Source organism: Acanthochromis polyacanthus, chromosome 7 (assembly GCF_021347895.1).
Source record: "Acanthochromis polyacanthus isolate Apoly-LR-REF ecotype Palm Island chromosome 7, KAUST_Apoly_ChrSc, whole genome shotgun sequence".
Lineage (NCBI taxonomy): Eukaryota > Metazoa > Chordata > Actinopteri > Pomacentridae > Acanthochromis > Acanthochromis polyacanthus.
This window is the reverse complement of record NC_067119.1, coordinates 4275969-4288388: the sequence shown is the minus strand read 5'-3', so window position 1 is coordinate 4288388 and position 12420 is coordinate 4275969. Positions and strand designations below refer to the sequence as shown.

The following is a 12420-nucleotide window of genomic DNA, read 5'->3' as shown; positions in this document are numbered from 1 at the left end:
AAAACACATAACTCAGCGTGGCAGGTTTTTTAAACTCAGGGGCAACGAAAAAGTCTCTCAAGGACGAAAAAAAACCACACCACTGTTGAGAATCAGAGCGCTCAGAGGTGCAGGTTTGGATTCACAACTTCTCCGATACTTCTAATTCCCTCCGATCTCCAGCTTTCTCTGACCTGCAGGTGGTTTTCTCCGGTTTATTTTCCTGGATAACGCACAAATCTAATGAGCTTCTCCTTCCTGGTGAGGCTTGTGTCGCCCCATTAGATAGAATAATCTCATCCAGGCAGGTGCAGCAGAAAATGAAACGCTCATGCAAATTTCTCTGCTGAGATTTCTCGTTCTGTGTCACATTTTGCATCTTTTTGTGGCTGTTTTGAGTCACTTTGCATTTATGTGTTATTTCTGTGTCACATTTTGATCACTTTGTGGTTGTTTTCTGTCTTTGTTTTGGTAATTTTGCATCTCTTTGTGGTCATTTTGTGTCTTCTTTGGTCATTTTCCATCATTTTGTGGTTGTTTGGTATCAATTTTGTTTTGTATTTTGTGGTCATTTTGCATCTTTTTGGTCATTTTTTGTCATATTTTGGTAATTCGCATCTCTTTGTATTCATTTTTTGGAAATTTTCTGCCGTTTTGTGGTTGTTTTGTGTTTGTTTGTGGTCATTTTGCATGTTTTTATGGTCATATGTGTCTGTTTAGGGATTTTTTTGTAATTTCGTGGTTGTTTTGTGTCTTTTTTTGAACATCTCCCATCACTTTGCCGTCTATTGAGTCTTTCTTCGGTCATTTTGGATCTTTTTGTGGTAATTTTCCATCTCTGTAGTAATTTTGTGTCTTTTTTGGGACATTTTGTATTTTTTTGGTCATTTTGTGTCATATTTTGGTAATTTCCCATCATTTTGAGGTTGCCTTTTGTCATTTTTTGGTCCTTTTGAATCTCTTTGTGGTCATTTTGTGTCTTTTTTGGTTATATTTCATCTTTTTGTGGTCATTTTTTTGGTGTTTGTGCATCTCTGTGGTCATTTTGTGTCATATTTTGATCTTCTGCAATTCTGTGGTCATTCTGTGTCATATTTTGGTCATTTTCTATCATTTTGTTGATGTGTTTTTTGTCTTTTTTGGTCCTTTTGAATCTCTTTGCTGCCATTTAGTGCCTAATATTGTCAATTTTGTGTCCATTTGCGGCAATTCATGATGTTTTTTCCACAGATTTTGTTGTTTTGTTGTCAAAGTTTGGACCTTTTTGCATTTCTTTGGTCTTTTTATGGTCATTCTGTGTCACATTTGAGCCATTTTGCATGCCGCTGTGGTTGTGTTGAGCTACCATGCATCTACTTTCAGCCGTTCTGTCTCTCTGCAGTCATATTTACGTCTTATTTTGGTAGCTTGGTGTCTTTTTGTGGCTGGACTCACAAAGTTTTGTCATCGTACTGAACTCCTGTCCACCTTTGGTCCTGCTCCACATATTAAAACTCAGAGCGGTAATGACTTGGGAAACAAAACACTCCTATTCCTGCTGCTTATCAAAGGGCACGGCTGTGATTGGTCATTACTGAAACTCTGCTGCCTCCGTCCCACAAACAGTAAATTAATTCAGCTCTCCCAAATTGAACCGCAACAAAACAACAAAACTGTTCTGTCTTTAACAATGCACATTATTCTTATCTTGGGCCGCAGTGTTTACGGGAACAAAGGTGCTCAATCAGAGGGTTCAGCTCCAGGAGGCCTGAGGTGGACGGGAAACAAAGCACAACTTCTTTAAGCTGCAGTCCACAAAAAAAAAAAGCAGAAATAAATGACTGAGACGGATTCGTATACGAAACATCGGCGACCTGCTAGAATGACTCGACTTGTTCTGTCAAATGTTGTTCATTTTGCGTTGCTATATTGTAGTGTTTTCTGTCTTATTTTGACCATTTGCAACTTTTTGTGATCATTTTGAGTCTTATTTTGGTCATTTTGCATCTTTTTTGTCACATTTTGACCAGTTAGTATGTCTTTAATTTCATTTTGTGTCTTATATTGGTTATTTTGCATCTTCTTGTAGTTGTTTTTGTCTGATTTTGGTCATTTTTCATCCTTTTGTTGTCATTTTGTGTCTTTTTTTAGTCATTTTGCATCTTTTTGTCATCATTTTATGACACATTTTGACCATTTTGAATCTCTTTAATGTCATTTTAAGTCATATTTTGGTCATTTTGCATCTCCTTATAGTTGTTTATTGTCTGATTTTGGTCATTTTTTATCCATTTGTTGTCATTTTGTGTCTTATTTCCGTCATTTCGCATCTTTTCTTGGTTGTTTTGTCACATTTTGTTCATGTTGCATCTCTATTATCATTTTGTGTCTGATTTTGGTTATTTTGCATCTGTTTGAGGTCATTCGTGTCTTTTTGTAGTTTTTTGTCTAAGTGTGTTCATTTTGCATCTCTATTGTGTCTTGTTTTGACCATTTGTATCTTTTGGTGGTTGTTTTTTTGTCACATTTTCTTCTTTTCTGCATCTCTTCTCTGGACATTTTGTGCTCCTCTTTGTGACCATTTTGTGTCTTATTCTGGTCATTTTGCATCTTTTCTTGGTTGTTTTTTTACACATTCTGGGTTTTTTTGAATTTTTGTCATTTTGGGTCCTATTTTGCAAATTTGTGTGGTCATTTTGTATCTTTTTTGGTCAGTTTGCATCTTTTTGTCATCATTTTATGACACATTTTGACCATTTTGCATCTCTTTAATGTCATTTTGAGTCATATTTTGGTCATTTTGCGTCTTCTTGTAATTGTTTTTTTGTCCGATGTTGGTCATTTTTCATCTTGTTATTGTCATTTTCTCTCTTATTTCTGTCATTTTGCATCTTTTCTTGGTCGTTTTTACACATTTTGTTCATTTTGGATCTTTTATTGTCATTTTGGGTCCTATTTTGTATATTTGTGTGGTCATTTTGTGTCTTTTTTGGTCATTTTGCATCTTTCTGTCATCATTTTATGACACATTTTGACCATTTTGCATCTCTTTAATGTCATTTTGAGTCATATTTTGGTCATTTTGCATCTTCTCGTAGTTGTTTTTTGTCCAATGTTGGTCATTTTTCATCTTGTTATTGTCATTTTCTCTCTTATTTCTGTCATTTTGCATCTTTTCTTGGTCGTTTTTACACATTTTGTTTATTTTGGATCTTTTGTCATTTTGGGTCCTATTTTGTATATTTGTGTGGTCATTTTGTGTCTTTTTTGGTCATTTTGCATCTTTCTGTCATCATTTTATGACACATTTTGACCAATTTGCATCTCTTTAATGTCATTTTGAGTCATATTTTGGTCATTTTGCATCTTCTCGTAGTTGTTTTTTGTCCGATTTTGGTCATTTTTCATCTTTTTATTGTCATTTTCTCTCTTAAGTCTGTCATTTTGCATCTTTTCTTGGTTGTTTTGTCACATTGTGTTCACATTGCATCTTGTTATCGTCATTTTGGGTCTGATTTTCGCCATTTTGCATGTTTTTGTTGTTGTTTCTTGTCACATATGGATGATTTTGCATCTCTGTTGTAATTTTGTGCCTTATTTTGGTAATTTTGTGGTTTTCTGGTCATTCGGTGTTTCATATTGTTAATTTTGTGTCCCTTTGTGGTAATCCATGGTAGGCTGTAACGACACCATCGTCATCTTTAACATCTCTATAAATCCAGGAGCTGATGAGCAGCCAGCGACGATCGGATCGGTTTCTTCCTTCTGATATGCTCTCATGTGCAACCAGATGTAAAAGCAGCAAACTAAACTGTAATCACAGATGAGTAAATTATCATCCAGCAGGAGCAGAAGGCACTCTCCTCCTCTCAGATGTCAGCTCTAAGAGCCGGACGCCGGTCTGATCAGGAGAAATTACCGATTCCCTTCCAGCTCGGAGCAGCCTCGGGGTCCGTCGCAGCTCAAAGACTTCTCCCAGAGACGGTAATTGAAAGCCGAGAGGTCCTGCTTCCCATTCAGAGGAGCTCCGGCTGGGCTCGGGGCTTCGGCTCCATCAGGAGAGAGTCCATCCATCAGAGGGTCATTATGGGCCTGATTAGTCTGCTGCTTCAGAGCTCTCACTCTGCAGTGGACGGAGGGTCAGGAGGCACAAAGAGAACACTCGTCAGCTTGTTGAGACTCAGGACGGAGCTCAGGGTTTTGTTTGGGAGCAGTCAGGGTTCATGAAGTCTTTTTTTCAGAGGTTTTCGCAGAGAGATTCTGACTTTTATGGCTTCAGGTTGCTTCAACTTTCTTCTTTTGACCATAAAACTGGTCGTTTTGCGTCTTGTTTTGGTAATTTTGCATATTTTTGTGGTTGTTTTGAGTTATTTTGCATGTCTTCACGAACATTTTGTGTAATCTTTTGGTCCTTTTGCATCTTTTTGCGGTTGCTTTGAGTCTTATTTTGATAATTTTGCACCTTTTTGTGGTTATTTGTGTCTTATTTTGGTAATTTTGTATCTTTTGTGGTGAGTTTGTGGCTTATTTTGGTAATTTGCACCTTTTTGTAGGTATTTTATGTCTTATTTTGGTAATTTTGCATCTTTTTGTAGATATTTTGTGTCTTATTTTGGTAATTTTGTATCTTTTGTAGATATTTTATGTCTTATTTTGGTAATTTTGCATCTTTTTGTAGATATTTTGTGTCTTATTTTGGTAATTTTGCATCTTTTTGTAGATATTTTGTGTGGTATTTTGGTAATTTTGTATCTATTGTGGTTGTTTTGTGTCTTAGGCCCCATCCACACGAAGACAAACCGAGGTCTAAACGCATAAGTTTCTTGCCGAATCTGCGTATCATCCACATGAAGACGGCGTTTTGGGGGTCTGTAAATGATCATTTTTGAAAACGGGTTCCAGAGTGGACAGATTTTGAAACGCCGTATAGGCAGCTCCGTGTTTACTGGCTCTCCACTACTTTTCAGATACGCTTGCGTCATGGTTTCATATCTTCATTGACACGCATGCGGCAACGACAACAACAATGGCGGCGTACAGTGTAGCAAATGTGCTGATGAAGCTAGTGACCCTACTATCACCATTGCAGCAAAATCTCCTTCTTCTCAATCACCTCCGAGTTGAACAAACAATTATCGAGGACACATTACGGTCCACTCATGCTTCCCGGCTTGGTCTCTGTTTACAACTTTTGCCGCAAGTGCGCATGCCCACCGTTTTTTTCTTCTGTTTGCGCGTGTTTCCGTCATATCGTTACAGCGCCCCTAGAGGTCTGGCATGTGTTTTACAGCGTTTCCATGCGTGTCGAGGTCATTCATGTAGACGCACACATTTTCTGAGACGCCTTCGTCTTTATGGCGATCGTTTTTGAAACTGTTCAGCGTTTTGTCTTCGTGTGGACGGGGCCTTAGTTTGGTAATTTTGTATCTTTTGTGGTTGTTTTGTGACTTATTTTGGTAATTTTGCGCCTTTTCGTAGTTTTATGTCTTATTTTGGTAATTTTGTATCTTTTGTGGTTGTTTTGTGACTTATTTTGGTAATTTTTGCGCCTTTTCGTAGTTTTATGTCTTATTTTGGTAATTTTGTATCTTTTGTGGTAATTTTCTGACATTTTGGTAATTTTGCACTTTTTTATGGTTGTTTTGTGTCTGTTTTGGTAATTTTGCATCATTCTGTGGTCATTTTGCATCTTTTTGTGGTTATTTTCACATATTGTTTCATTTCATGTCTTATTTGGTCATTTTTCATCTTCTGATTGTTTTGTCACATATTGTTCATTTTGCATCTCTCTGTGGTCATTTTGTGTCTTATTTCAGTCATTTTGCATCTTTTTGTCATTCTTTTCAGTCTTATTTTGACCCGTTTGCACCTTTTTGTGGTTGTTTTGTGCCTTATTTTTTGTCATTTTGCATTTTTTTTGTGCTCGTTTCCGGTCCGATTTTGGTCGTTTTGCATCTTATGGTCACTTTGTGTTTTTTTCCCCATTTTGGTCAGTTTTTCATTTCTTTGGGATCTTTTTGCATCCCTTAGCCTATCTAATAAGCCCTCAGGATTTTATTTTGCAGCGTTGTGGGAGCAGTGAAGGTTCATGAAGTCTTTATGGAGAGATTTACTCTGCAGATTCGGGCTTTTATTTCCTTTGATTTTTTCCACTTTCTTTTTGTTTTCTCCTCATGTCACTCTCTGCAGTTTTCTTCTAAAGCATCTTTCCCAGCTGGATGCTTTCAGTGTTAAACTCGTGTTAGACACTTGACATTTTTCACCCCAGAAATCCTCAGAGCTTTCAGAGAACCACAGATAACATGTTTACCCAGCCTGCTGGTCTTTGATGCAACATATCAGAAGGTGAACAACAGGAAACAGAAGGTATTTTTGGGTTATTACAGCTTCGTCTAAGAGGTCAGTTCGACTAAGGCTGGAGTCAGACCACAAGAGTTTTAAAATAACACACAAAAAAAGAAATATTCTCCTCTCAAATCTAAGAGAGCACGCCTGTGTTTTAATCTGAATTCTGAAATCTGCCAGAAGGTTTGTTTAAAAAAACCAAATCGCCCAAATTACACCATTTTTTCAGAGCCAGATACAGTAGAAAGAGACAGAAATCACAGAGTTTTAAGCTATCCGAGGGTCTGTGAAGGCATCGTGTGTTGGACAAATAGCAAAAAATGAACTTAAAAATGCAATTTTTTCATCAAACTCACATTATTCTGCCTAAAATTTTGCCAAAAATAAACCATTTGCTCCAGATCTTGGAACAAACAGAAGCAAAGACTGACTCAGCTGTGACAGTCGAAGTCAGAGAGTTTTCAGTTGGACTGCAGGCAGTGTTTTCACAGAGCAAAGAGGAGTTGTTTTGGGGGGATTTTTCTGCTTATTTTGTGTCTTTTTTGGCCATTTTGTATCTTTTTTAGTCATGTGTCTTTGGTCATTTTCCATCATTTGGTGGTTGTTTTGAGTATTTTTGGGTCATTTTGCGTCTTTTTGTGGTTCGTTTGTGTCTTGTGGCAATTTCCTATCTTTTTGTCATCATTTTGTGTCGTTTTTTTGGTCACTTTATGTCTCTTTTTAGAATGTAACTTTTTTGGTCATTTTGCATGTTTTTGTGGTTTTGTGTTATGTTTTGGTCATTTTGCATTTTTCTTGTCATTTTATGTCATATTTTAGAGATTTTACATAATTTTCTAGTCAAATTGTGTCATATTTGGTCATTTTGCATCTTTTTGTGGTTGTTTTGTGTTATGTTTTGCTCAATTTGCACCTTTTTGTGGTCATTTTGTGGGGGTTTTTGGAAGTTTTGCATCTTTGTGGTCGATCAGTCATATTTTGGCCTTCTTACATATTTTCTAGTCATTTTGTGCCATATTTTGGTCATTTTGTATGTTTTTGTGGTCGTTTTGTGGCTTTTTTGGTCATTTTGTATCTTGTGGTCGTTTTGTCATATTTTGGCCATTTTACATATTTTCTAGACATTTTGTGTCGTTTTTTGGTCATTTTGCGGCTGTTTTGTGTCTTTTCTAGTCATTTTTTTTATCTTTTTGTCATAATTTTGTGGTCATTTTGTATCTGTTGAATCATTTTATGACTTTTTGGTCCTTTTGCATCTTTTTGTGGTTGTTTTGTGTCTTTTATAGTCATTTTTTCATCTTTTTGTCCTAATTTTGTGGTCGCTTTGTGTCTGTTTGGTTATTTTGTGTCTTATTTTGGTCATTTTACATCTATTTCTTGTCATTTTATGTCATATTTGACTGATTTTACATATTTTTCTAGTCAAATTGTGTCATATTTTGGTCATTTTGCATGTTTTTGTGGTCGTTTTGTGCCATATTTTGGTCATTTTGTATCTGTTGAATCATTTTATGACTTTTTTGGTCCTTTTGCAGTCATTTTGTATCTGTTTAATCATTTTATGACTTTTTTGGTCCTTTTGCAGTCATTTTGTATCTTTTTGTGGCAATTTTGTGGGTTTTCAGGTCATTTTGCATCATTTTTGTGGTCATTGTGTGTCTTATTTTGGTCATTTTACATTTTTTGTGGTTATTTTGTGTCTGTTTTGGTTAATTTCGTATCACTGTTTCATGCATCATTTTGTGCATGATCAGAAAAGATCTTCTCTTCTATCAGGAGAAGCACAGAATCACAGCAGACTGTCGTCATCTCCCTGCATTTCTTAACTTTCCCATTAACTTTCCGCGCTGTGGTAATTTACATCAAGCGAACACGCTGCTGCTGGGACTCGTCCAAAACTCCCTGACATTAATCAGGCCCTTCCTCTCGGCTCTCCATCACGCTGTCCGTCCTGCTCCGTCTAATGCGCGACAGAATGCAGCATCAGGACATTTTACAGTAGATGGATGCCGGTTCGTATTGATTTACAGAAGCTCGCCATCCGTACACAACCGGACAAACACAGCTGCCATCCAGAGATCCAACTGTGTGAAGACAACTGAAGGAAGGAAAAGCTGCTCTGCTGCCAGGACAAATGTTTAACTGGCCCTCAGTGCTGTTTAGTAACATTTACAGGTTTGTTTTTCACATATAAATGATTCTAACTCTGGCTGCTGAGGGAAAGAGTGGGATGAGTATTCATTTCTCATCTCTTTGTGCTTGTTTTGTGTCTTATTTTGGTCATTTTGCATCATTTTGTGGTTGCTTTGTCACATTTTGTAGCTCTTTGTAGTAATTTTATCTCTTATTTTGGTTGTTTTGCATCTCCATTTAATAATTTGGAGTCTTATTTTGGTCTTTTTGCATCTCTTTTACATCATTTTGAGTTTCATTTGGTGTTTTTGCATGTCTTTGTGGTCATTTTGTGTCACATTTTGTTCAAGTTGCATCTTTTTGTGGTCACTTTGTCGTATTTTGCATTTCTTTGTGGTCATTCTGGGTCTTATTTTGATTCCTTTGCATCCATTTGTGGTTGTTTTGTCACACTTTGTTCATTTTGCATCACTGTGGACATTCTGTGTCTTATTTTGGTCATTTCGTGTCTTATTTTGGTGCTTTTGCATCTCTGTGCTCAATTTATTTCTTATTTTGGTAATTTTGTATCTTATTTTGGTGCTTTTGCATCTCTGTGGTCAATTTATGTCTTATTTTGGTCATTTTGTGTCTTATTTTGGTGCTTTTGCACGTTTTGTGGTCGTTTTGTCACATTTTGCATCTCTTTGTGGTCATTTTATGTCGTATTTTGGTGTTTTTGCATCTCTGCATAATCATTTTGTGTCTTCTTTTGGTCATTTTGCATCTTTTTATGGTGATTTTATGTCACATTGTTTTAATTTTGCATCTTTTTTTGTTGTTCTGTAACATCTAGGTCTTTTTACATGCCTTTATGGCCATTTTGAGTTTTATTTTTGTGTTTTTGCATCTCTTTGTTGCCAATTTATGTTGTATTTTGGTCGTTTTGCATCAAGCAAAAATAAATTAGGTTAATCTCCACAATTAAGGATTATGTATTATAATGAGGGCGGCAGTTTTTTAATCTAATTTTTGTGGTATTTCACAGCATAGATACCTCTACAAGATGCTCACACCAAGGCTTAAACTCACTCTAATAATGCTCTTTCATTTGTTAGAAAACATTTTCTTGCTAGGATTTAGTTTTAAATGCATCTTTGTCTGTATATGACTATAATTATCACATCCACATCTCTTCCTCCAGACCTTAAAGCCACTTTAACCCCAGTTTTAACCCTCCATGCAGCTCTGACAGCCTGACATGTTCCACAACCTTCACACTCTGTTCAGACTGATCTGTCCGTGATTCTCATCCGTCTGTGTTCCACCTCGTCTCCGCCTGTGTGTTTTTCGTGTCACGCTTTGTAATCGAGCTGCCAGAGGCGTCTGACGCCAAAACCAGCCTCCCCTGTCCCATCGGTCACAGCGGCCGCCGCTCGTTGCGAGATAATTGCGTCCTTGTCATAAAAAAAACCTAGGAGGGATGACGGCTGCCATTTTCAGAAAGGCCTGACCTGCTCTTCTCTGTGACGGCCGTTCAGACGGCGCCTCCGGCAAACTGTTTTCAGGGATAATGCCAACACAGCGTGTTGTGTGAACACGTCGAGGGGAATCAGAGCGAAAGTCGAGGCAATTAGAGGAACAGGGTGGATGTCAGGAATGTTTAGACAGACTTATCTCAGCTTAGCAGGGGATAAACCGCTGAAATGTGCAGGAAAACTAAAAAAAAAAGGAAGGTGTTAGAGAGCCGATGTGCCTCTAACATATTAGCTTAGCAGTTAGCTTGAACACTTGCAAAAGTTTCTCTCGATTTAGTCAAAACTGAGCACAAGTTGAGGCAATTAAAGGGAGCTTAGAGGAAAAAGGTGGATGTCAGGAATGTTTAGACAGGATTAATGCAGTTTAACAGAGGATAAACTGGTAAAATGTACAGATAAACTAAAAACAAAAAGAAGATTTTTGAGATCCACTGTGCTTCAGTTGCTTTTAACAATTAGCTTAGCCATTAGCTTGACCACATGCAAAAATGTCTCGTTTTATCCAAAAGTTGAGGCTATTAAAGAGAATTTAGACAGATTTAACTCAGCTTGCCAGAGGATAAACTCAAAATGTGTAGAAAACTAAAAGGAAGACTTTTGAGACGTATTCTGTGCTTCAGTTGCTTTCCACAATTAGCTTAGCGGTTAGCCTGAGCATGTGCTACAGTGTCTGTCGGCATAATCCTAAGCTGACCATCTGCTGCCACTCTGGCTGTAACTTAATGTTTGTTTTCATGCTGCAGAATCAGAATCTTGTTTCTGTTGCGTGACGGATTTGCCTCTAAACACGCTGTAAGTGAATTCACTGAACATCTTCCCGCTCTTTAACTACTGAACTCTGAACCACGGCAGCAAAACTCACTCCTGGAGCTCATTTCAATAAATCAAACATGCATGAGGCTTGGAATTTATTCAACTTTAAACCGATTATGAGTTTAAAAAAAAAAAAAGAAAAAGAGAAAGCACTTTGACTTGGCTTTAATGCCTCCACACATAAAAGCGTTCGCTGCTGCCAGAGGACGGCTCAGTTTTCCACCGAGAGACGGAGAAGCTCTGAAACGATGCAAATGAAATTCTGTTGGCGTTGGAGATCTTTCAGCTCACACAGAATCATGTTACCTCTCTGTTTCCCACACTGGAAATAGATTTATTCAACTGATTCGGCTTTACCGCGAGAAATAAAGCAAAGAAGAGGAGTTTAGATAGCGGAGATCAGACAGCATTTTGTAGCATTTGATGCTAATGTTGTCAGAAAGTAAATAAAATGATATTTGTCTTCTTCTGACTGTTCGATGCTCCAGTTGGTGCAGAAATCATAAATTATCCGAGCTGTGAAACATCCAGGAATGACTTTATATGTTTTGACTTTATAGATGTTTTGCTAAAGGATGATTGGTGTTGCTTTTATTTCGTTCCTGCTCAGAATTTGAAGGAAATTTGGACCTTTGCAGCATCTAGATGTGTCCTGAGCGTCAATCCTAGATGTAGCAGATGTTTTTCTTTCCCAAAATGCTTCACTAACCCTGGATAGGTTTATATTATATCAAGCGACATGTCTGAACATGTTGAAGCTAACTGCTAAGCTAACTGTAAGAAGCAATCTTCATTCGTTTCCAGTTTTTTTGCACATTTTAGCAGTTTATCCTCTGACAGCCTGAGCTAAGTCTATCTAAACTGTCTTGACATCCATTCTGCTCCTTTAAACTCTCTTTACTTTGCCCCAACTTTCGCTCAGTTTTGGATGATAGAGATATTTTTGCACTTCTTCAAGCTAACTCAAGCTAAATGTCTCCATATATTACAAAACTGAGTACAGGTGAGGCAATTAAAGGGAGCTTGGAGGTAAAAGGTGGATGTCAAGAAGGTTTAGACAGACTTAACTTAGTTCAATAGAGGATAAACTGTTAAAACGTGCAGAAAACAGATGGTCTTTACGAGTGTTTGTAGACTTTTGTTCGAGTGTAAATAAAGCAGGTTGGATGAATTCAGACCTGTACATTCTATAATTAGTGACTTCTGAGACCACGTTGCTGCTCTACAAACCGTCCTACCTTCTGGCTGATGCTGACTCTCAGCAGGACGTTCCTGTAGCTGTGTCCGTCGTTGACCTGCAGCACCGCGACGTCCTGCTCGGCCGTCGACCCGTCGTGGACGTACCGGATCTGTTCCCGTGACAACTCCTCCAGCTTGAAGCGGCTCAGTGCCCGGTCGCCGTGGAGACGGGTCAGCCGGCCGTGGCGGGGCGGCTCCAGCACCATGACCAGGACGTCGGCCGGGTTGTCGGGGTCGTCCACCTGCAGCGTCGCCTTGGTGACGGTCGCCGAGCTGCCGCGACCCTCAACGGGCAGAACGGAGAGGCTGAGGACGCTGGGAGGCTGGAGGGGATGGAACGAAACGGGAAACAGGGTGAGAGTGGAGACGGAGCTCTACAGCTTATTGGAAGAAAAGCTTCAGTTGGAACACACTG

General features: G+C 38.3%; 1 protein-coding gene and 1 long non-coding RNA gene across 2 annotated transcripts in view; one reads left to right on the top strand and one right to left on the bottom strand.

Moving 5' to 3' along the window:
• LOC127534895 (uncharacterized) overlaps positions 1 to 12420 on the top strand; it is a 382765-nt gene that overhangs the window by 123376 nt on the left and 246969 nt on the right. The window lies entirely within an intron of this gene.
• fras1 (Fraser extracellular matrix complex subunit 1) overlaps positions 1 to 12420 on the bottom strand; it is a 338079-nt gene that overhangs the window by 99862 nt on the left and 225797 nt on the right. Inside the window, 1 exon segment of the mRNA XM_051951259.1 lies at positions 12005 to 12328. Within this exon segment, the coding sequence (XP_051807219.1) occupies positions 12005 to 12328 (324 nt within the window).